Source organism: Anas acuta, chromosome Z (genome assembly GCF_963932015.1).
Source record: "Anas acuta chromosome Z, bAnaAcu1.1, whole genome shotgun sequence".
NCBI lineage: Eukaryota > Metazoa > Chordata > Aves > Anseriformes > Anatidae > Anas > Anas acuta.
In genome coordinates this window covers 52,068,537-52,095,117 of record NC_089017.1, presented here as the reverse complement: position 1 = coordinate 52,095,117, position 26,581 = coordinate 52,068,537, and the positions used below count along the sequence as shown (strand labels likewise).

Here is a 26,581-nt window from a genome sequence, read left to right as displayed (position 1 = left end):
CAAAGTTGATTTGTGTGATGCTGCAGTTAGTTTTAACTGAAGTGTGAACACTTGCATTGAAAGTCACTTCTTTTTGAACATGTCTGATCTGATACAGAATCAGTATGACGGTCCTTTTAAACTCCAGTGTTTCAGCCTATTATGACTGCAATAAGAGACAAAACTTCATGGTTAGCTTTGGTTTTCCAAATTATACCTGAATAAAATCCAGTGTATTCTGAAAATACGTCTCTGTCTTATCAGAAAATGTTTCTTTTTAGCCTGTTGGTCTGGCAAAAATAGTGACTGATTTTTATTTTTTTTATTTTTTTTTTATTTTTTAATTTTTTGGAAAGTCATGAAATCAGGGTCCAAATGGTATGAACTCCAACTAAGACATAGCCTCATCGTAAATTTCAGCCTAATAATACCTAAGTGCTATATCAATAGTTGTATCAGAGAAATGCACCCTTTAGATGAGTAACTATCCTATCAATGAAGAAATCAAAATCTGTCTGTCAATATCACATTCATGACTGTGCCCTCATGACCGAATGCCTTCCAAATATTTATCAGTATTTGTTAAAGCAAAAGTTCCATTTTCTGTATCTGTTTAACCATGCCTTCTTTGGCTTCCACATGAAGCTAGTGAGTGTGTTTGAACAGACATACATGAGATAACACTGCCGGTAGAAAAGAGAGAAGAAAAGCAGAGAAAGAGAGTGCAGAAGTGTGCAAAACCCAATGTCTGTTTATTTATAGGAAGTGATATTAGACACAGTTTGACGTAACGATCCAAATCAATTTTCAAAATGTTTTCTAGTCTAATATTTTTCACAAGTCCTACCATTCTGATTTAATCTGCTGTTTTGATGAAAGCACTGGAAAGATTCCTCAGAACTAAAAACTATTAAATAAGAGTGTTTCTTTATGAAGGAATATGAAGGGGCGGAGGACAGAGGTATAGCTAAGGAGGAAATGAAAACTGTTAAGTTACTCTAAAGGTTGTTGGTCCCCATCACTGTGCCCTAGGTGATGTACACTTAAAGCACAAACTGACATGTTTGAAGAAATGGAATTGCCTCTGTTCTCAAGCCATTTTAAAGCAGATTAGAGAAGAAAAATGGTGGAAGCAAAGGTTGCAAAATAGTATCATTAGCTTTGGTTGACAGTAACACAATTTTCTGTTTTGTTCTATGTCTGCATGTTGCTAAGAAGGGCTTTTACTACTATTCCAATGTAAATCTGGCTTCCTTTGTTTTTAATTCAACCACCAAAATATTTTAATATACAGATTATAAAGTCACTAGGTCGAAGGATTTTGTAACTGGCAAAGACAGACATAAGTGTTAGAGAAAACATAAAAGAACTTCCACTTAAGTGGAAGTTTGACTCTTTGGTACAGATGGGGGTTTCTTCCCCAGCAAGTTGGAACTTGACATTCAAACCCCAAGCTGGTCACAATTTATTCTCCAGACAAAACAGTACTTCCTCAACTTCATGAGCGTATCAACATAGCAAAGAAAACTTCTGCCTGTTATTACCAAGACATATATACTTATATATTACGGATACCTAAGTATCCTTGTTATTTGGTCATTTTTATTTAAGATCTATCATCATCATTCTTCAAGACATGCAAATTGTAAGAAAGAAACATTTTGCACAGAATAAAAAAAATAATATTCTGTTTAATGAGTTTTATATTTGTGCTACAGTTTTATTTGAACAACTATGAAAACAGCTCAGAATTCTCTGAACCCTTCCTAGACTAACACAATGCCTATTTTCAATTCTTCAGACACGTTAATGATATTATAACCAGGTTTTGCAGCTGTTCAGTGTTAAATAAATATATATTTTTTGGCATTACAGAATATACCTAAGTGAAGCCCCTCTGTAATTCAAGAACTTAAACCATGTGTCAAACAGTCAAGACTGAAACACACAATTTAAAATAGTTTCTTTTCATGCTTGTTATATTCTTCTGCTTAGGTAGCCAACCCATACCAATTGCCATGTTTTACTTAGATCTAATGCTCCCTTTTCTACTGTGATGAAAATGTTTTTGCAAAGATTATGAATAATCCTATTCTAACCTAATTTGAACCTCATCTTTTATTTACAGCTTCCAGCAGGATCTTTTAGTGCTAAAACAACAAACAGATTTTTAATCTTTGTAATTCTACTTCTCTAACTGTAAATATTGCTCTTAGTACTTCTTAGTAGCATTGTCTTCCAAGCTTTAATGCAGACACTTTTATTGCTGCACCCTATTTAAGGAAACTCATCTAATCTCTGTGCACCAAAGAAACATTCCAGGGCTAAAATATGTGGAATTTCTAATACTTGGCCTTAATCTAAAACATATCCATTCTATTCCAGCCCACATCAATACTGGAAAATAAATGTCTTCTCTTTCAAACCTCATATTTTCTCTGTCAACCTCAAGAATTTTAGCCATCTACCATACTGAACTCCTCCCTTTTCTTAAGAACAGCACACAAGCTAGAAAAAGTAAACTTTTAAGGTAAACTATGACAACTTTATTTTAGAAAGGAATGTAACTTACGAGTACATGTGTTGGCATAAACATACATCAGGTCTCACAGTTTGACACTATCATTACATAATATCACAGAAACATGCTACTTCATGACTTGAAAAAATCAAGCATCTGCTTGCATGCTGATTCTGCTTTGTTTCTCCTTTCACCCCACCTCTGCTTGGAAATCATAGACATTTCCTCCCTTTTTCATTCTTATAAGAAGGAAACAAAACAGAGATAAGACAGAAAGAGGAAAACTGTAAGCTCTCGTTTCACTTAAATCATTAATTTCTATCCCAGGTATTAAGAGACTTGTTTAGTATATTTTTTTGTATAAAATTTCATAGAGATGTACAAGTAAACAGAAGAATACTACACAGTAAACAGACATTTCAGCTTCTCAATTCACAGATTCTGCTACAACCTAGCAAAATATTTCTAGCAGTGTCACAAAAATGTTGGGGAAAAATATTCATCCATGTGTGGACGTGCACACGTGCATGTGCAATTAGAGCTTACAACAACTGAAAATGATTTAAAGATCAGGTAGGCATCCAACAGGTAATAAATACCAGAATTATATGTAACCTTAATTCATCTCCCATTTTGTATGGATTATGATGTCACTTTTTCTTACTTGGATGCATACTATTTTTCCAAAGAATTGCTGTTATACAACCAATGGGCAGTCCCTATTCACTATATTTAACCTCATCCAAAGAATACTCCAAGCACCCCTGAAAAAATGTTTAACTGAACAGATAGACTTCTCCTTAACATTTCTGTTAAAAAATAAATAGAAACTTTTATGAAACACACTAAATTACTTCATTACCATAGCCTGTCCCATAAAATTAGGATCCATAACTACTACTATTTTGCTAGAGATTCCAGACAGAATTGCCATTTAGTGTCCATTAATTTTGGGTGTTCACCTAGAAACGTCTCAAAAACCAATTTTACAGGATACTTAACATTGTATTTCACATCATATATTCAAACCATAACTACACTGAGTTTCAGCAGGAGCTGTCTATATGAAAGAGAGATTCAATTGTTTGCTTCTCTACAACCGATCTTACCACCAGGTCTGCAACCATGATCACAGACTTGAAGCTCTCCTTTGTAAAAACTAAAATCTTTTTTTTGTTGTTTTTTGTTTTTTGTTTTTGACATCATTTTAAATATTAGTTTAAATGTAGGAGGTTTTAATAGGATTTCAGTTAACACATTCAACCGTGCAAAGGGGATAGTCTGGCTGGGACATTCAAAAAGAGATTTTGAATTCTCTTGTATTGAACTTCACCATTCAAGCTCCCGGAATAGCCTGTGTTCATAGTAATCATGAAATAATGGGGGATGAGAAAAAAAATATCCAAATGTATTGCCAATACAATTCACCAATTCTGAAGGCAAATGAATGACTTCCATGACTTCCACTTCAGATTCCAACACAACAGGCAAAATGATAAGAGCTATTTTTAGTACTAATTTCTGAATTCCCTAAGCCAGACACAATAAAAACATGTAGATTTTTATTTTTTACAGTATCACAGTAAACATTAATATAATAAGAAATAAGATGAAAACCGCTTCTTTTTTGTCAGCTGTACATGTGCAAGTAACACATACATGTGTATGCAACAAACCCTTCTGAAACAAAAAATCAACTTTGAATTTTGTTTTATAGGCTGCAAATGAATTTTCAGTTCAAGCCAGCCTTGAAATATACAAACTGTTTATGCATAATTATATTGGCTTTACTAGAAAAAATATTTGCCTTTTCTGCTTCAAAGGAAAGTTTATTACCACATCTAATGCATACAAAGTGTGCTATCAAATCATGAGCCACAAGCCAACAGTTTAAATAATGCACATTTGATTTACCATCACCTGTATATTCCCTCTTGTTATTGAGAAACAACTCCTGCTGTTGTGTCTACACAGCTTTCAGGTATAGCAGCAACTGACTGTCTTGATAGTAAGGCAGCTTTACTGCTTGCATATCAAAACAAACCTACACTGCATTATACCATACCACAGTCTATGGCAGGGATAATGTTGAGCAAACAATGAAAAACATTTAAGCCTTTTTTCTACAAGGAAAGATGAAACATCTAAAGATGTGGGAAATATTATGAAAAGATAATAGTTTTTTCAGTACTGTATCTGTTGAATCTAATTTAATTAAACTTCTCTTGATGAAAAAAATGTTTTTGTGCTGGAGCGTTAGTGCTTCAGCAGGAACAGAAAACACTGTTTGTATATGCACAAGTGTTTAAATCAACTGCATTTCCTGCAATAAGTAACTTTTTATGAACAGTTTATCCTCACTAGGCAATGGCACTGTTGCTTCAGAAACAATATAATGAGGTCAGCTTCATTAATGTAAGTTCATTTTAATTTTGACATCAGAGGGATTTAGCTTTGTCTTCATGCTGAGTGATGATTCACTGTGTGATGAATACTACTTATTTCAGTATATTTATAGCATTTCTTAACATGCTTCTCATTGAAGATGTTGGAATCAAGAATTTATAGTAAAAGCAATGGTAACTCCAGGAGGTATCAGTAATATAAATCAGCTACATGTAGAAGTAAATCTGTTAAAACTATGTCCAGGTAATCATGTAAATTATTAGCAAGCTGGTATTATTAAACAGCATACATTTATTCTTTTCCCTTTTGAGGCAAACACTTAAACTTAATACTAGCCACACCAGAATTTGTCCCCATCATCATCATGTATCTATCTCCCTGGATTTGCTAATATTTCCAGGGCAATGTAATTACTATTTGAATTTTAGTGAAGTAACAATGTTTATTTCAATTACCTGAAAATAAGAAGAGTAAAATGAAGTTGCTCCAGCATGAATGATGAAGAAAAAAGTAAAATGCAAGGGTAAAACACAGTTGTGGAAAAATCACTGAAGTATTATCTTCAGAGTGAGCGAAAGGCTGAATTTAATAAGCAACAGCTCAGCAGCAATAGAACGAATCAAAACCTAACTCTTGGCAGATCTGTATCTTGAAGATAAGTTTATCATACAGAGTATTTCACATCACACCATAAATAAATAAAAAAAAGCTATAAACTTAACTTCAGTATTTATTTGCTTCTGTGTGGGTTGGGGATTCACCACCCCACGCTGTGCTGTAGAACTTTCATTCTGTCACCTATAAGGCTTTGTTCCAATTTGGTTGATACTGGCTAACTCATTAAGGTTATTGCAGAAGATAGACAAGACCACTTTCAGGTCATGATTTTCCCAGTGTGTTTTACCAAACAATCATGTAGACCCAGAAAGCACTTCTAAAAAAAGCCTTACAACTTCCTCTCTTTGCAGACAAAAATAAAACCAAAGTCTTTTAATTATTGCTTTTGCTTTTTTTTTTTTGGCTTACATACATATAATTTAACTGAAGTTTCGGGTACCTCAATGCAAAATTGAAGCCAGGGTCCTGTAAATGACCGAAGAATTTATCTTAAGCTAACAGCTAAGAACATGAAACAAAATTTGCTCATTGCAACTACTGTGTTTTGATATTTCACATCACGAACCTACCTAACTTCAAACGGACAGCGCAATGAAGTCTGTTTCCATAGAAACGTGTTAGATGAGGATGTATACCAACTAGTGGTCTAAGCAAACAAAACTGCACTACAGAAATGTTGCTTTGAAACACATCTCAAACACAATTGAAAAGTATTTTAGAAAGAGCATCTTGTTTCAAACATTAATGAATTCAATAAAGCATATGGGTAACATCCTCAACCAAGGCTAATACACTTTCTAGTAACATAAGGGTGAAGCTGCTTATCAGCATAAACTTTCATATATATATTTGTAAGCAGCTAGCTCATACTGGTCTGAAATAAGCTTAAGAAGCAAATCTTTTTTGAGTTGTATTTATATGTAAAAAAAATATCTGTTTTAAATTTTTTAAGGTAAGTTTCAAATTTGCAATTGTAAATATTGCCTACAGTAATTTACAGTACCTTACGTAAAGATGCTCTTACACTCCAGAAGCTAGTTTTTAATGTAACTGTAACTTAATTATTTGAGTTAACTTCACAAAATAGCAGTGCGTATAGAAAGCTTAACCCCTTTGGGAGATGTTAGTAAATTTCCTTCCACCTTTAATGAAAACAAAGATTAGCAAGTGCACAGATTAACATCTCTCAAATATTCAGACTATTTCCTTAATACCACAAGAGTACAGCTAATACTGAGTACATTTAAAAAAAATAAAATTGTATTTGATATATATTTTATGAATTCATTCTTCCTTAGCAGTCCAGTTTCATCATAGGCACCTGACTTTAATTTTACATTTTATACTAGATTCATCGAATCACTACAGTTGGAAAAGACCTCCAAGATCTTCTGGTCCAACCGTCCCCCTACCACCAACACCTACTAACAATACTAAACTTAAGGCCCATTCAGCATGAAAATGGGTGAGAATAGTCAACATACACAGAAGCTTATCCAAAGTCCTACAAGCCTCAGCAATGTTCAATTAAAAGAGAATGAAAGTATACCTGAAAAGGATTTCTCCTTCTGAAAAAAAAAAAACTCTTGATACTAACCTAGTGTCAGATAACATACTATCCACAAGAACTTCAACGTACAGCCATATTTTAATAACTCTGAAACCTAAGTAACAATCAGCATATTTCTAGACACATTAGTCATGCTTTTTGCTACAACTAAATATTGTACACATCCATGCATGAGTTGTTATGTGTATATGAAGACATACATATTTCGTGAGAAAGATTTAGTATTAAACACTAATAGCACTCAATCCACAGCATGTACTACCAATATTGAAGCATAGTAACATACATATGCACAGTAATACAAACCAAGGAATAGGAGGAGAGCTAATAGCACATTACATAAATCACCACATTAAAGAGTGAATGAATTCTCTTTCTATTGGACTGCTACAACTTCTTCGTGTCCATTCTCCAGGATTGCATTTACAGATAAATTACAACCTTCTTTAACAAAGTAAAACAAAATCAGAAAAATCTAATGAGATTATAATGCACTAATAAATTTTACCTACAATGTCTTATATAACTTCCAATATTATTAACTGAATAGAACATTACAAACTGCATCAGCTAAAGGAAAAAAAGATTTAAAACTTCATTGTCATCTACAGTCAGGAGATTTAATTTATCACATTTTAACATTAATGAGTTCCTTACTTGAAAACGAAATAAACAAGTACATACCCTGATCCAGAATCTCTCCCTCTTCTCCTTTTGACAGTTGCAAAGAACTTTTATCAGTATCCTTGGTTTCTAAAAAAAGGAAATTTAGAATATGCTATTCAATTCTGCATGCTAATGGGACTAAACATCATCTGCTAATGGAAATAGTCCTTCTGAACCGAGTATGTGTTGTTTTTTTTCTTCCCCTCCATCATCTATAGTAGGTGCACCAACCAGTGTAGCAGTAAACCAACTAGAATAAATAAATAATATTTTCACAAGTAACAGGATAGAAGGAAGGTTTAGATAGAATTTTAGAACACTACATCCATCTCTCTATCCATCATAATGTAGGCAGACACATTACACAGTTGTAGTAAAAGCTAGGGTATTTATTTATTTTTCTGAAGTTCTTAAATTAAAAACAATATAGGTAATTGATATGAAATTTTGTGCTATGCAAGTTTCATAAAAACTTTGTGAAAGGGTAGCATAAATCTGCATGATCAATGGGTCAAAGCTTAATTTATATAGCAGTCCCAAGTCAAATGAAGTCAGCAGAAAAAAAAAATAAAAAATTACTCAGTAACTAGGATGAAATACATTCCAACTTTTATGACTTTTAGTGCCTAAGGATTGCCCAACAAAAATGCAACAAATGATTCCAAGAGAACTACAGAATGAGAAATGATCTAGTTCTGTCTGGGCAGTATTTTGCCATAACTAGTTATTAGCTTTCCAAGCGCTTGTTAAAGCATTCTGCCTCTAATATCTGCTGTCCTGCATGGAACTGTACTTTACTACACTGACGTATTTGCCATAATTGCTTCTGAATAATACTGCTGTGCCAACATATATGCACAGCAGTGTTTAACAGACATTTGATTCCTTCCATATCAAGGTACTAGGATCTAGAAAACTGGGATCTAGAAATGTTATGCTTCAACTTCACAGGAAATAGAAGCTAAAGCAACTATTAAAAAAATGTTAAGTGCTGATATTTACCATAGCAAAGAGGTCAATCTTTGGGGTATATAGCTCAGTTAGCTATAAAAGTATGTAGGAAATTGAAAGATGACAATAGGAGAAAATAGGCAAAAGTCTTAGAGACATTTTTGACCAAAATCAAGAGTAGAATCTCATAATGCTCTATAATAAACAATTTGGATTTTATTCAAAATTGCATTTCTTTTCTATGAAAGTTTATCATAACAAAGCAACACAGACAAGCATATCAGTCAGCAAAAAAAAAAGGCCTAAAATAAAATGGATTGCAAGTTTTGTTTTTCACCTTCATGATGTCCATGAGTCATCTTTAGCATATCAGGCTTGATGGGAATAGGAATATTTGCTTCCTGTGGTATGTTTCTGAACATCTCAGGGTTTGCATTTTGTGTGCAAGTCATATATGAGACAGCATGTTTGGCTTCCATATAGTACATAATGTAAAAATTGCACATTTCATCATTGGCTGTTCCCCTATACAATACAGAAAAGATGCAGCAGTTAGAAGAGGAAAATTAGCTCAATATAGAAATTATCTAATTCATCTAACATGCTTAACAGAATATTAAAGAAGTTGCAATTAAATGTTCAGAAGTCCCACACTAAAACACTTCATGGCTTCACAGCAGTGAACCAGTATCAGAAGTTTCTCTAGAAGAGAACGAGTCTCATTAGAAACTACCAGCTTGTACAAGCTCCTCTAGTATCTCAGGAATTCCTGAGAACTAAGTTTTGACTCTAGAGAAAATGGCATCAGTGATTTAAACTGCTCTTCCTTCTCCTCTTTTGTACAGTACACTCTTCATATTCCCCAATGTGTCATCAACTATGTACATGTTCTGATGAAAAAGACAGAACTGTAACATTCATTATAACATATATTTTTGACTACCTGGGGTAAACTTGATTTAGAGTCACTTGATTTAAAATCATTGGAAATAACTTCTATGTTTAATTTCAGCAGCTATCATTTAAGACAGTTGTTTTCCTCCACATTCAAGTACATGCATTCAATAGCCAGTCACAGTGGTTCCAACACAGCAAAACTTGATTACATATTAAGATACCATAAATAACTCTTAAAGAAAATATATCATTGCCATCTTGAGAATAACTCGATCACAAGCTTCTGTATGAAGAAACATGACTAAACAGTAGGCAAAATCTAGTTCTTTGACAGCTGTTACGCATGTACTTGAAACAGAAGAGGCTTTTCTGTATTGGTGCATAATCCTGCCTTCAATAGAAAGTTCAGCTGGTATGAGAAAGAATTTTCTCTGAAAAACTTTACTTTATGCAGCAGACAATACCGGGGCTGTTTGCAGCTGTGATCTGTTTCTGTTTATTTATGCCATATGTGCTGACACCTTTTATGATAGATATAGCCCTGACAATGGAATAAGCTATAACTTAAAAAGAAAGGTTCACAAAATAAAGGGTTTTATGTTAAGACTTTTTAATCAGCTTTCACAATTAACCAGTGAGCCCACACTCATAAAATGACACGGGGGTGGCCTATTAGCTGTTCGCAAAAGACGTCAGTGCTGACTTTTCCAGCAGCATCCTGCAGCATTCATTTATTCACCATAGCAACAATAATGACACCAGCCAGAGGGGGGACAGAAGGAACATGGGAGAAGAGACTGTTTCAAAAGGGGAATTGGTATTTTTTCGTGGATTGAAAATTTACTATCCCTTGGAGACCACAAAAATCAGACTCTGACTTGGCAAGCTCTGCCTAAGCTTTTAGAAAGCATTCACTTCACTGTTGTACTCCAACTATGATGGTCGCTATTACAAAAAGGGAATGTGGAAGTTGCATGAACTCTGGTTCACTTGACACATAACTGTAAAAAATTTTAAATTATAAACTCTGAAATGCATAGACACAGTAAAAAAAACAAACAAAAAACACTATCAACAACAGTTTTAGTAAATTCATAGAAAACACAGAATCCTTCCATTAAATGCTTGAACTACTAAGAAATCCCGTTTTGTGAATGAGTCTAATGAGTAGAAATGCTAATGTACAAATTAAAAAAAATAATTAAAATCTCATAAGCCACCTTCATATCACAGCCACAGATATCTAGAAGTGTGTCTAGAAGTGTATTCAGATCTTGGTATATGATCAATACACAGTGAAGTGAAACTAAAACAGGATTTATCATCAAAAAGCAAGATAATACAGTTAAAGAGTCTTAAATACTGAATATGGAACATTTTGCTACAGGCACATGAACCTTCTCTGGAATGGTACAATACTTGTTTATTTTTGAAAATTATAATTTCTGAAATTTATATTGATGAAAATAAAAATGTTTATTTTTGAAAGTGAAAGATACAACTTAACATGGTTTTCCATCCATTAAGAGTTCCATGCAATACACTGAATTACAACTGGATAAAAAATGGTCAGTGGCACTTTCCTTTACAAAGACATGAACCTTACATTGACTGGGCTCCAATTCTTTGAAGTTCTTTAGGCTACCAAATTATATATTACTTGACACAACATCAACTCTAATTTTTACTCTGAAACATCATTATGTTATCTGTTATAAAACTGTAGTGGGTCTTTGCATGGAGTACTTACTGGTTTCTAGAAAAAAAAAATCCTTTGTAAATTAGTAATTATTCTTATAGTTGTTGATCATACTTGACAGAGGATAATTCAATCCTCTGTTATGAAGTTTGAGTTTGAGGAGAAATACAGATAAATGCAACTGTTAAAGTGATGACTCCTGCCTCACCTCTCTACAACAGAGATTTTAAGTCTATGATCTTGCAATTACCTTGAAAATATACACTGTCAACAGCACAAGCAAAATCAGGTTTCATTTCTAAACCTTTTTTAGTCAGAGATACATACGTATACGCATGCCTCAATACCACATTTGATTTTTCAGACGAGGAGAAGAGAAGGCTAAAAAAGGCTAATGCGAGCAATGGACGTCATGAAATAACAGAGCAAGATAATAGACATGAGCTAGTGTAAGTAAATGAAATCATGGAAAAAAAATCTAATGTGCAAAGAAACAGACAACACAGCTATGAAGGGTCTAAATACAAAACAAGAATATCTAATACTCCTTCCTCTTCTACTTACATATAAAGTAAAGACGTGGCCAAAAATGGCAATTTCAATCTTAATTGGATAAAAATGCAAAGAAATTGAGGTAAAAATAAACTAAGCGAGCACTGCATTACAAAAAAGACAATCACTCAGCATTTTGAATGACAGTGCACTTGGACGTTATTATAGACAAAATGTTAAAACAGTAAGTGCACTGCACAACAGCCATTGAGAAAGGCAGCAAGAAAGACTATCAAAGATCTATCATGGACACAGTATTCATCAAGATAATTTGAGTGAAGCATAGAATACAATAATGTGATAAGGTGTCCACTCCTTCAGAAATTCAGAATATAATGAAAGTAACATAAAGTAACTCAAAAAATGTCAAGCAAAAGAAAAAGTGCATTCATATGCAAGGCACTAGTTGGCTATTGCAGAAATTACACCACTATTAAAGAACTATAACACTGAAAACATGATTTAATGACAAGCAGAAAGCATATACTAGGAATAGTTAAGCTTTAAATGATTAGCTTTGAAAGGGGGAACAGACAAAGCAAATCCATAAGTTTGTTTTAGCCCAGCTTTCTATGTATATTAAAGATAAATCACATAAGGAGTTTAAGATCTTTTTCAGATAGTTCAAAAAAAAACAAAAATTCAAGCAGAAAATTACAGACCGGGAAAGTGAACATGCAGACTTGATCTGATCCTTTTCAGGTATGTATTACTTCACAGTTTTCATTTCACACTTGCATTTCCTGTTAATTTTCCAGTGTATATTTGAAGCTTAAAGGATGGAACTCAAAAAAAAATTTTTTTTGGGGGGGAGGGAGTGGGTGGATTTGTCATTCCAAACAGAAGTAAGATAACGGCAATATAAGGAAAACACTTTCTAAGATTTAAAGAATGCTCATACATTTTAACTGTTACATATACCCATTATTGTTGGAACACATTCCTTTTTATCCTTCCATTTCATATTTATGGTGATAGTTATTTCCCCATGTTTTTATACATAGTTCCAAAATTTGCATTACTTTTTGTGTATTATTTTAACTTTTGCTTAAAATGTTTGTGTATTTTTTCCTCAAAATTTACAAGTAGAAATTACATAATAAAAGTTCCTATCACTTCTTTCTCATTGTAAGGTTATCAGCACATTGAAAATGAAGATCATAATTCTCCTGGGACTGTTTCTTATTCAACAAACAGAAAGTACTTTGCACAATGTTATAGAAACATGACAGAATTTTAGAACTTCAAAAGATCTACTGTTGAATGTTACATAAAGGTTTTGGATATTACTGTTATGACCTTTGTAAAAACCACTTCTCAAACAACTCATTTTAGTTCAGCATTTTAACTGCCAATGAAAAAGAGTTAAATTTGTGTTGAACTCTTAAACCTACACTGAGATGCAATCTTAGCATGCGTAGAGTGTGAAACAAGTCATCCCTTGAGGTGCTGGTGCATTTACTTCCACTAAAGAAAGACTTCTTCAAGGTATGTTCATAGCTCTACATATCCAGTAAATTATAGTTTAGAGAACTGGTGCCACTTAAGATAATATTAATATTGCATGTATTTTTAAGGATGAATTTGTCAACTTGACCTTATAGAGCCCTCTCTGTCATCTTTGGCTAAACAGCATCACTAACAGTTCAGATTTTTCTATTTGTTATTAGTCACTTAATTGTTTTTCATAAAAACATGTAATTTTTTATATTGAGAAAAAGGCAACTGGAACATTATTCTGAGCTTTAAGATTTGATTTCATGATGGGTCAGAATTTATCACAGTTTTATAAACTTACAGAAATCTTGTTTTTGAAATAGTGAAAAGAAATTGCAAAGCTTTATTATTTTATTTTAAATGGTCAATAACTTCAATTTATTAAAAATACTGTTTTTATAACTGACGTTATGTTCATTGCTCTAAGAGCAGTACCACCCAACATCTGAGCAAGGCCTTTGGTAGCATAGCTTCAGCTGAGAGATGTTCTGAACATTTCAGAAAAGTTATTATTCAAAAAAGAAAGGCTATGAACATACTCTAGAGTTAAATCCAGCAAACCAGACAGCAAAACAGATCGCTCCAGTGGAATTTAAGTTTCACAGAATCACAGAATCATCTAGGTTGGAATAGACCTCCAAGATCACCAAGTCTGACCTAACACTAACAAGTCTGCCACTAAACTGTATCACTAAGCTCTACATCTAAACATCTTTTAAAGACCTCCAGGGATGGTGATTCAACCACTTCCCTGGGCAGCCCATTCCAATGCCTCACAACCCTTTCAGTAAAGAAGTTCTTCCTAATACCCAACCTAAACTTTAGCCCATTCCCCCTCGTCCTGTCACCAGGCACGTGGGAGAATCCAACCTTGCTACAGCCTGCTTTAAGGTACCTGTAAAATGTAATAAGGTTGCCCCTGAGTCTTCTTTTCCCCAGGCTGAACAAACCCAGCCCCCTCAGCTGCTCCTCGTAGGACTTGTTCTCAAGGCCCCTCACCCTTCATTGCCCTTCTCTGGACTTTCTCAAGCACCTCCATGTCCTTCTTGTAGTGAGGGGCCCAAAACTGAGCACAGTATTCGAGGTGCAGCCTCACCAGAGCCGAGTACAGGGGGACAATCACTTCCCTAGCCCTGCTGGCCACACTGCTGCTGATACAAGCCAGGATGCTGTTGGCCTTCTTGGCCACTCGAGCACACTGCTGGCTCATATTCAGCCAACTATCAACCAATACTGGTTGACTATCAACCAGGTCCTTCTCCACCAGGCAGCTTTCTAACCACTCATCTCCCAGCCTGTAGCATTGCTTTGGGTTGTTGTGCCCCATGTGCAGGACCCGGTACTTGGCCATGTTGAATTTCATACAGTTAAGTTTGTTAGAACTATGTTACAAGAAGACAAAAAAAAATTATTTCTGCACATAACCAATACCTTGGATAAAAAAATAGTTATAGAAGAATCAGCAAAATAGAGAAGATTTACCCTATATGTGTTTCTGTAGTTCTGCCTTCACCACTGAACACACATCTAGCTGCCAGGATATCATCATAGCTAACATCAACAGGATGTTCTACTGGATAAAACGCCTGAAAGAGAGGATGATTCACTCTAATTAGTAAAAATGTCTCATTGACGTCAGTTTGCACACAAGAAGGACAGTACTACATGTCTGAAAAGTAATTTCAGAAAGGTTTTTACATCATAATGTAATCACAATAATACTTGTCAGTATTCATGCATAGTGGCACAATAATGTGCACCAGTGGAAACGTTATGATGCAGACCTGTGGGCACATGACTGTTAGATAAACTTCTTAGTTTTAAATACAGACAATTAAAAATTTAAAGCTATAATGACAAATAAATAAAACACAACAACAACCAACCTGCGGTAGCTGTGGACTCTGTCTACCAATTAATGTCCATTGACCATTTCTCACCCTGTATCCACTCACTACTTTTCCTGTAATATACAGATGTGTACAGGGATATCAGATACACTTATAGAAAAACATGTTGCAGGCTCAGTATTTTTCTACTAAATACTTTAAAATTCTAATGTTGCAATACAATTCTTACCTAGTCTGTGTGTATGAACTCTGTAGGCAAAAAGGTGCATTGGAAACCTTTTGTAATGGCAGGCAATGTCTGCATCAACCACTGTTAAAATATGATGGCAATAAACACATATAAACATATTATTTACTAAACAGAGGAAACCTACACTACTGTATTTCATTCAACATGAAACTAGTTTACAAAAAGCACACCTACACTGGACAGACAATTTTAAAAGAGGATGGATAATATTTTTTATTTCTGTAGTATCTATCTCAAGACATCTTAAAATAAAAACAAGTAAAATGTATTACATATACTTACTTTCTGTGATGATCCAAAAGTTGCAGTTTTTACTGTGTACACTACCACTATTTAATGAAGTATAATGCATTTTCTTACAGAGTGCATTCAGGGACATTTAAGACATGCTATGATAAACAAATAGTCTACTCTGAGAGAAATTAAAATAAACATAATTCTAAACCAATATAGTTTATAATGAAAGCCTCATTTTAAGATCATATAGTTATAGACCCACTCTTACAGATTTAGATACAGACATTGTCAAAGAGGTGCGCTACAGACAACACCTGCAAGCTAGTAGTTAGGTGCAGGAACAGTAGCTAAGGGGTAGTCTACAGAGAAATTCCTCTGCAGACGCCTCATAGAGAAGTACAAGGGGACCGGCTGATGTTTTCCTGTGTGTATCAAACTTGATGCCCTACTTAAGGACAACAAATTTGAAGGAACATGAAAAGGCAGTAACAGTACTTGTTACTAACAGGTATAGAACTGGTTTTGTTCTCCCTTCTTTTGTTCCTATACAACTGAAAAATTCATTTCTACGCTAATGAAGTATTTCTGTAGAGGGGAAAAAATAGTGGGATGTTTTTAGATTAAACAGCAAAATAGCTAATTTTCAGTTCAAACTAAAAAGAGATTTCAAGTTGCTGAATTCATTGAATAGATGGGAGTCAGTTGAACATTTAACCACATCATCCTATTTGGGCAGCTAAGTTGTAACTGGGAAAAGTGGCATCTTCAGATATCCAATTTGAAACTCAAGCATAGCAAAAGAAAATGCAACTTCTATGTTCAACTTACTTAGAACATTCCAGGCTAGCTTGAAAAAAATGATATTAGGACTATTTAATCTGAGTTTTAGATACATTCTACCAAGCATGATTCTGAATAGGAACTGATCAGAAATTTCATTTTGCAGTGTTTTTTTTTTCAACATTTTGGCCTTTTAACCAACCAGGAATATAGGAATAAAATTTTTAAAGAGCAGCTCCTTTCTGATAGGAATTCATTTATTGAAAATGACCTTTTAAAAAAATCACAAATGTATAGCATGAATGATAAATGTAGATAAAAGAGTCCAAATTTTACGGATTTATGGGAGAGGGGAGAAAATAGATAGGATCTTTTTGGTAAAATATTGCTTAGGAGGACAATAAATCAAATAAATACTTTTAAGAATCCTAGTAACTTCAATGCTGTACAGATAATTGTTGTTTTGTACAGTATTACTTTCTACAATATTGACTGCCTCTGCAGATATAGATGACTAGGAAATATTGATAGTTGTAAAATTATATCCTATTTTTAATTATTTGTTTATTTTAACAATTAACTCTTCCATCAGCTAGTCTCCAAAAATATTTTCTTCCACAATTGGCAGAAAATAAAAATCATAATGAAATTACACAGCCTTTTGTAGAATTACAACTTACCTTTCTCGCCTGGTGGTATTACAGTGTTCACAGACATCATGAGATACATTCCAGCAATCAAAGGCTGCCTGCAATTCAAAACCCAAGCTCTTCTAACCAATCTTTTTGTAAAACCAGACTGCAAGTGACATGATATATTCAATACCATTAATTTCTAAATTTTGGATTACTTTCAAAACTGGTCTACAGGAAAAGAAGCCATTACACAACACTTACTCTTCCCTCCTTTTATATACTGACCTACAGTTTTTAAAGCATCTACTACAAAGTGTATGAAATAGGACAAAATGATTATCTACATAATTACTATCCTCTTCCCACATTTCTAAATGTGAACCTCTTAAACTCTGTCCTTATAGCAACCTATCACCAGATCTCATAGCAGGAATAAAACTTTTGCCAGCAGATGACACGTGACTTCGTATTGTAAGTACGTAATATTTTTATTTCAGTTTTTTTTCCAAAGAAATCTAAAGGTTTCAAAGTCTTCTCTATTGATGAAAAAAAAAAAAGTTGTAATAGGTATATATTTTTAAATGTACTTACTTTTGATGTGTCAGATGTAAAGTTACACCAGAGCAATCCTTGTGCTTATCTGTACAAATTACAAAACAGTTTAATCATTGGAAATGAACGCATGAAAAAGTACTGCACATAGATAACATTCTTCTGGTGTATAACAAACAGCAGACAAAATAAGTTTTAACCTTACTGTTTTCAGTAAAACATTCATACTGCGTTAATATTACTCAAATTTGCACAAACCTGAACATCACAGGGCTGTATTTAGCAAAGTCTGTACAAAGTTATTGTGAATGAAAAACCAAACTTGTCTTTTGACACTAGAAACTGCAGATCTTTGTGAACTAGCATCTGGGAAATGAAACCATGATGTTTTTACAATAGCAAGAAATACTACTTTGCATCAAAAAAATGTATTTTGACAAAAATTAGAAAAAAGATTTGGGGATAATTTTTATTTTAGCCATTTATATATGCTAGCCAACAATTAACAAAATAGAAAACCTTGTAATAAAATCGGCATATGAACTTGAGATATCTGTACATACAATAACTTTGTTTAATGTTGGATAGCCTATAAAGGCAGTAAAAAACCCTCACAGATATTAGACTTTACTTTCAATACATTCACAAAATAGACAGTCACTATTTCTATGTAATATAAAATTCAGTATATGTATTATGAGAGTGAAAAAGCTGCTGATCCAGTCTCACTGGATTTCCATAATGTCCATTGTCATGTGTCCTGAGAATTCTTACTTTCTCCAGTTTTGTGTCTCTCAAAAAACACTTCTTTATCTAACAATATGAACCAGTAAGTGACAGCAGTGATACCTTTAAAAATAGCAATGAAAAGAAAAATCCAGTCTTTCTTTGTATGGTAGCTCTTTCATTTAAACTACTTAATCCTGTAGCTGCATTGAATAAATTAGGAAGGCATGCCTAATTAGAATTTTTGAACCTAGGAGCAACAAAGCAGAAGGAAAACTGCTGGAAATTCAAGTGGCACTGCAGAAAGAAAAGAGGATCAATGCAATGCAGACGGAATTGAGTAACAGTCAGGGGACACAAAATCTGCATGGATGAGCAAGTAGCTCCTGGCAAGACACAAACAGAAGAAGGAAGTATATGGAATGTGGAAAAAAGGGACAGGCCACTTGAGGGAAATATAGGAACAATGTCAAAGTATGCAAGGGTGTGATGAGGAAGGCCAAAGTCCATTTGGAATTAAATCTGGCAAGGAATGTCAAGAACAAGAAGAAGAATTTCTTCAAATACATCAGTAGAAAAAGGAAGACGGGAAATGTCGGCCTGCTTCTGAATGGGTGCCCTGGTGAGAAAGGATACGGAGCAGGCAGAGATGCTGAACACGTTTTTAAATTCAGTCTTTACTGCTAAGATAAATGCTCAGGAATCTCAGACCCCGGAGACAAGAGAGGAAGTCCAGAGAAAGCAGGACTTTCTCTTAAGATTGGGTCAGATGGAATGCACTCACAGGTGCTGAGTGAAATGGTTAATGTTATTGCTAGGCCACTCTCCATCACCTTTGAAAGGCTATGAAGCACAGGAGCGGTGCCTGAGGACTGGAAGAAAGCCAATGTCTCTCCAGTCTTCAAAAAGGGCGAGAAGAAGGATACAGGCAAATACAGGCCAGTCAACCTTACCTCCATTCCTGAAAAAGTGATGGAACAGCTCATCCTGGAGATCATCTCCAAGCGTGTGGAGGAAGAGAAGGTGATCTAGAATAGTTAGCATGGATTCACCGGGAGTCAGTCATGGTTAACCGATTTGATAACCTTCTATAATGAGATTGACGGGCTGTGTAGATGGGGGTAGAACAGTGGCTTGAATTCAGCAAGGCTTTTGACACTGTCTCCCAGAACATCCTCATAGACAAGCTCAGCGAAGTGCTGCCTAGATGAGTAGACAGTGAGGTGGATTGATAATTGGCTGTATGGAACATCTCAGAAGGTTGTGCTTAGTGGTACGGAGTCTAGTTGGAGGCCTGTAGCTAGTGGTGTCCCCCAGGGGTCAGTACTGGGTCCAGTCTTGTTTAACTTACTCATCAACAACCTGGACAATGGAACAGAGTGCACCCTCTACAAGTTTGCTGATGACACAAAGCTGGGAGGAGTGGCTGATACTGCAGAGTGTGTCTCCACTGGTCACAAACCAAGGCGACGGAGCCATCAATACCTTAACAAGCTCATGGAAATTCATAAACTAGAGAGGTGAGACCCCAAATTATGTGCAGTTTTTGTACAGAGTGAATCCACTGTGGTATTTATGCTGCTTGTGTCACATGTGTGTCTAGAGTGTTCCTCCGGTAAATGCCATCCATAGAATAATCCTGTAATTATTTTTTAATTAGGGGATTGTTTTCTTTGGTTCCTTTTTTTTTTTTTTTTTTTTTGTGCTTGTTTGTGTGAACAGTAAACCACAGAAATGAGTTCAGAGACCTGATCTGCATACTGAAGAAGTGGGAATTACTGTAAAGGTTTATTTCCTCTCTTTTAGCATGCTTGTTCAACCCACTTCATGGTAAATCAAGGTGAAAAAAAAATAAAGAAAAAAGACAAATCAAAACACCAGCCTAACCCAACAGTCTTTGTAACATCTGGGGTATGGTGCTACAGGCACTGTGGGGCAGATGGCCCATGGTGATGCCACTGAGTGAGGGGCTGTGACCCTATAGCCCTCACTGCTTATCTTGGGGCACCAGCAGAGGCCACGTCTGCCTGGCTCATAACTGGCCTCCAGCTGAGCATGTGTGTGAGGCTTGGAGCATTGAGCAAGGGAGTGGTGGAGCTGTGCTGTGGGGCTGCTGGCAACCTCTCACAGTGCCCATCCCTGCAGCCATTCACTTATTTCCCTGGCCCTGCCTCACTCAGGGGTGGCTGGTGTAAGGCACAGGACAGCGAAGGTGCAGGGCCAGAGGGCTTTCTGCTGAGGGGCTGGGGTATTGCTGCTGCCCACCCCAGCACAATGAGTGACTCTGGCCTCTCTCCATTGTGCAGTTTGGGGCAAACCTTCAACAGCTGCAGTGCTGAGGCAGGCGAGCAGCTCCTTGACCTCAGCTCTCCCCAGCCCACGAAAGAGCCTGATGGTCATGGATGTGCCATTGGACTGGACCTGCCCAGCCTGTGGGCACAGCCGGGACGATGTCGCCTATGTGACCCCCGTATCCACCAGCTTTGCTATGGCTGTGCACTGCGGTAGGCAAAAAAAAAAATCCAAGTTACCCCCTCTGCAGGAAGACAATTAACAGGATGACGGGGAATGGTCTAAAGTTGTGCCAGGGGAGGTTTAGGTTGGATATGAGGAAGAACTTTACTGAAAGAGTTGTTAAGCATTCAAATGTGCTGCCCAGGGTAGTGGTTGAGTTACCAGCCCTAGAGGTATTTAGAAGACATTTAGATGCAGAGCTTAGTGATATGGTTTAGTGGAGGACTGGTTAGTGTTAGGCCAGAGGTTGGACTACATGATCTTGGAGGTCTCTTCCACCCTAGATAATTCTGTGATTCTGTAAAATACGTCAGTAGCAAGAGGAAGACTTGGGAGAATGTAGGTCTACTACTGAATGGTGCAGGTGCTCTTCTGATAATGGATGCAGAGAAGAAAGTTACTGAAGCCCTCTTTGCTTCACTCTTTACTGCAGATCTCAGGAATCCCAAACCCTAGAGACAACACAAACTCTGGAAAAAGGAAGATTTTCCCTTGTTTGAGTAGTACTGGGTTAGAGATCATTTAGGCAAGCCTGATAGCTTGCCAGGCTGGATGGGGCTTTGAGCAACCTGGCCTAGTGGGAGGTGTCCCTGCCCATGGCAGGGGAGTTAGAATTAGATGGTCTATAAGGTCTCTTCCCATCCAAACCATTCTGTGATACCCACAAATCCATGGAACTGGACAGGATGCACGCACAAGTGTGGAGGGAGCTGATGGATGTTACAACTAAGCAACTCTCCATCATCTTTGAAAAGTGATGGAAAACAGGTGAGGTACCTGAGATCTGGAAGTCAATGTCATTTCAATATTCAAAAAGGGCAAGAAGGAGGATGTGGGAAGTGACAAGCCAGTTGGCCTCACCTTCATCCCTGGAACAGTGATGGAACAGCTCATTCCTGGAAGTCATCTCCAAGCATATGGAGGAAAAGAAGGTGATCAGGAGTAGTCAGCATGCATTCACCAAGGAGAAATGATGCTTAACGAATCTGATAGTTTTCTATGATGGGATGACTGGCTGGGTAGATGAGGGGAGAGCAGTGGATGTTGTCCACCTTGACTTCAGCAAGGCTTTTGACACTGTCTCCCAGAACATCCTCAAACAAGCTTGAAAAGTGTGGGTTAGATGAGCGGACAGTGAGGTGGATTGAGAACCGGCTGGATAGAAGAGCTCAGAGGGTTGTGTTGAGTGGAACGGAATCTACTTGGAGGCCTGGAGCTAGCAGCATCCCCTCAGGGGTCAGTACTGAGTCCAGTCTCGTTCAACTTATCCATCAATTACTTGGATGAAGGATCAGAGTGCACCCTCAGCAAGTTTGCTGATGATACAAAACTGTGAAGGGGCAGCTGACAAACTAAAATGCTGTGCTGCCAGAGAGACCTGGACAGGCTGGAGAGTAGGCTGGAAAAGAACCTCATGAAGTTCAACAAAGGAAACTGCAGGGTCCTGCACATGGGATGGAAAAACAGGACAGGTTAGATGTTGACCTGTTGGAAAGCAGCTGTGTGGAGAAGGGCCTGTGAATCCTGGTGAACAACAAATTAAGCATGAACCATCAATATTCCGTTATGGACAAGAAGGCCAGTGGTATCCTGGGGTTCATTATGGAGTGTTTCCAGCAGGTCAAGAAATGTTATCTTCCCTCTCTACTCAGCCCTGGTGAGGCCACATCTGGAGTATTGTGTCCAGTTCTGGGCTCCTCAGTACAAGAAAGGCATGGAGTTTCTGGAGACAGTCCAGCAGAGTGCTATGATGATGATGATTAGGGGACTGAAGCATATCTGTTAGGAGGAAAGGCTGAGAGGCCTGGGCTTCTTCAGCCTGGAGAAGAGAAAGCTGAGAGTGGATCTTAATGAGGAATACAAATATTTTAAGGAAGGATGTCAAGATGATGGGGCCAGACTTTTTGGTGGAGCCCAGCAGCAGATGTTCTATCTGAACGTAAGGAAAGACTTCATTACTGTGAGACTGAGAGCACACTGGAAAAGGTTGAACAGAGAGGCTGTGGAGTCTCCTCCTTGGAGATCTTCAAAGCTTCCCTGGACGTGGTCCTGTGCAACATGCTCTAGGTGACCCTGCACGAGCAGGGGAGTTGAACTAGATGACCTCCAGATGTCCCTACCAACTTCAACCATTCTGGCATTCCATGAATTTCTGACTGTCCTTCCTAAGGTACATGTAATATTGCCTCAGATACAGAGATTTAGGTACCTATATTTCATACAATGGAGTGAGTATTGGTTTGGTAGAGCACTGACAAATGCACAAGTTCACTTGCAATTACACTACAAGTATTTTAACTACTAACACACACACACAAAGCTAGCCAGCCAGTTATTGTCATGGTATTGACCACGTTTTAGCTGTTTTATAAAAACAACCAAATGAACAATGCACTTTATAAAATAGAATTTTTCAGTAAAATACAACACAATCTTGCATACAGCATTTCTGTGCAATTGCATGTACAGAAAAATATTAGACACTAATAAATTAATTTGAACTTTAAGATAAAAATCCTCTTATTTAAAATAGTCTTTAAAACACATTTGAAATACAGTCTTTGAGCGCTTTAAGTTAATTTTTAAAACTGAGAACAAGTTTTTTGTTTTTTGTTTTTGTTTTTTTTTTTTAGAAAAACTTTGCTCTGCTGGGGGTGGCAGAGAGGGAGGTAGAGAAGAAGATGATGAGGCTGAAGTAGACAAGGGACTGGACCAAATAAAAGACTAAGCTACAGCAGATAACAGCAGGTGACAAGAATTAATGTATTGTCAGAACTGGCTTTAAACAATGAAACAGGTTACAAAGATAGCAAATGATGGAATGTGATTAACCTGTTTTAACTGGTTCTGAAAGGTATTGATAACTACTTTGATTCTAGAGAATAGGTTCTATATTCTCACATCTGCTGGGAACTACTAAAGTAATAGTATGACAGGTTAGAAACAACATTAGTCTTTGTTACAAGGGCCGGAAAAAAATCTAGGGATTGGAAGAAAAAATATTTTTTAAATCAGATTTGAAATCACTTATACATAAGAACAAATCATGAATAGTGTGACAACTGCACTTTATATCACTAAAACCCAAATTTTAAATTTTGATAGTAGAGCATAAAATGCATACCTAAACATGAATATTTAAATGTGGATTATAGCTAAGAGAAAAGTAAAGCATAATTAGCTTAATAACTGGTTAATGAAATGAAGAAATATCCTTTTTACAAATAATTGAAAATGAGTGTTGATAAACTTTAACTATATTTTTCTCCCCAAAATGGATAGGAGGTAGAATTGGGTGCTAATACATAAACAATTACTATTTCAAACCAAATATTTTATATTTGCAATGATTTACAGGTCAGAAAATTAAACTCTGAAAAATGCTTCTGAATTCTTGATACACTACTGGAAGCATAATAAGGTAACTGAGTAGATTTCATCATTTGTCATCTATTATGAATTGTAACAACTGTGCAATGAGTATGAAAATTGTAATGACTATATTCTTACATTTTGAAAAGCCACATTTATCAACAGACATCTCATTCCACACAAAAATAGTTTCAGATAATTCCTGAAGTTTAAAAGTATCTCTAAAAGTAGTCTAAGGTTCCAATGCAACAGTCAAGGTTTAGGGGACTTCAAATTACTAGGACTTCAATTACTTAAATTATACTTTCTCCACTGGAATTTTCACAGGCAGAATAAATTAGAAGTATCTTCTCACAAAAACAGTAAAAGAGATGTAATTACTTTTCACTTAAACACAGTATCAGACTACCAAATAAAATAGCGAAAGCACCAAAACTAAAGCAGAGCACATCCTGTCATACTCCTCATCTGCTGAAACAGTACACGACACTAGTACTGTCTCATAAACTATATCCTTCTTAGCAGCTCACACTTCTTAAACTTCCATCTTTCTGCAGGTTTGTATCCCTGACATCAATCCGCAGTCAAAAAAAAAAAAAAAGGACAGATGTGCCATGCTAGCACACCATTTTTTATTTCCAGTTTTAGCTTATTTCACTACTTTCTTTGAGCAAGAGGATTTTTTGACTATACAATTTCACAATTATGTTGATTTACTAATAAAAAAAATTCTAACACATCCTGAACTAATGCACAAGTTATTCTTCTAATTTACTTATTTTTTTTTTAAATAACAACATAGACATAAATTATACTTAAGAGTGAATATGAACATTGAGAACTCTCACTGTCCACAGGCAATAATGAAGACAAGGTTCTCAACTAACATGTTTTCTTCAGAGGTTTGTAACTCTAATTATTTGTGATTTTAGCAGGCAAAGAATTGCACAGGATGTACATGTCCATGAAAATAAATACTTTCAACTTCTGGTCATGCACTTTTGCACATGTGCTCCATTTAAAAGGTCTGGCACACTCAGTTGTTTCCTCTTTGTCCTTGCCCAATAGCATTACTGCTGTTAAACCACAATACATCTTTGTATCATGGAGTAAACTGTACCATCAACCTCAGACAAGTAATAAAGACAGTAGGACATTGTTACCGAAAAATCTAGATGAGTATTGCTCAAACTTGGCAGCGAAGAGGTGTACCTAAGAAGCTGCATTGCACAGGGAAGCTGCTAGCTAGCGGCTAACAGGGAAAACCAAATACAAGTGCAAACATAAAACCTGTAGATTATTTACCAAGGTACCACAGAAGGATTCAGAAGCCATGAGCATAGCTCAGGAATTACCAGTGTAATGCATATTCCTCCCTGTTCCTTCTACAGCTTTAACTTTTGTTTTGTGCTTCTGGTTTATGGTGGTTTTTTTTGAAGTGACTTTTATATTATCCTCTCATTATTAGGTAATCAGTCTCACAGGTAATGGTACTGAAACCAAGACAGATTTTTAAAGTATATTTCTTGCTATGCATATTTTTAAAAAGGCTATAACTTTTCCTTTTTTGTGTGCTATTATTCAGTTTACTTTCCCTTTCTTAAGTCCAACATTTTTATTATCAGTTAGTCTATGAGAACCTGTACATCCTAGTCTAAATTCTACACAGTAATGTATTACAGGAGAGCTCCCAGAGAAAGAAGATCCACAGGTTTCTTCGTTCTTCAATGCAACAGAAGCCTTAATGAAAGATTCAACTCAGAATGTGATTCACATAAATAAAAGCAAGAATTTATGCCTCTCAAAAGTGTCAGAATAAGGCACTTGATGTTTAAAGAACATACTGCAGCATGAAATAAATAATAAAAAAAGTGAAATAATCTTTTTCCAAAACACTCAAATCAGACTGAGAGAAGCAGCCTCACGTTCACAAGCTGTGTCCCTCATGGGCAACTTCAGCCACCCTGATATCTGGTAGGAGGTCAGCAAGACAGGTAATAAGCAATCCAGGGGTTCCTGGAGCACACAGATTTAGAGAAGTTAGAGAAGAAGCCAACTATGCTGGATTTTGTTCTCACCAACAGGGAAGGATGTGTGGGGACTGTGAAGCTCAAGAGCAGCTTTGTCTATAGTGACCCCGAAATGGTGTAACAGTGCCCTAGATCCCTAGGGCAATAAGGAGGGCACACAGCAAGCTCACAGCCCAGGACTTCAGGACAGTGGAATTAGGCCTCTTCAGGGTTCTGTTTGTTAGAGTACCACAGGATAAAACCCTGGAAGGAAAAGAGGAAGCTCACTTATATTCAAGG

At 36.1% G+C, this 26,581-nt stretch overlaps 1 protein-coding gene across 7 annotated transcripts in view; it reads right to left on the bottom strand.

The window, feature by feature from the left end:
* Positions 1 to 26,581, bottom strand: part of PAM (peptidylglycine alpha-amidating monooxygenase) — a 145,768-nt gene that overhangs the window by 30,178 nt on the left and 89,009 nt on the right. For all 7 annotated transcript variants that reach the window (XM_068667171.1, XM_068667175.1, XM_068667174.1 and 4 more), the window contains 7 exons: positions 17,700 to 17,748; positions 17,154 to 17,221; positions 15,436 to 15,516; positions 15,243 to 15,319; positions 14,839 to 14,942; positions 9,049 to 9,236; positions 7,779 to 7,847 (listed from right to left, as the gene is read on the bottom strand). In XM_068667171.1, the coding sequence (XP_068523272.1) occupies positions 7,779 to 7,847; positions 9,049 to 9,236; positions 14,839 to 14,942; positions 15,243 to 15,319; positions 15,436 to 15,516; positions 17,154 to 17,221; positions 17,700 to 17,748 (636 nt within the window). The remainder of the gene's footprint in view (positions 1 to 7,778; positions 7,848 to 9,048; positions 9,237 to 14,838; positions 14,943 to 15,242; positions 15,320 to 15,435; positions 15,517 to 17,153; positions 17,222 to 17,699; positions 17,749 to 26,581) is intronic.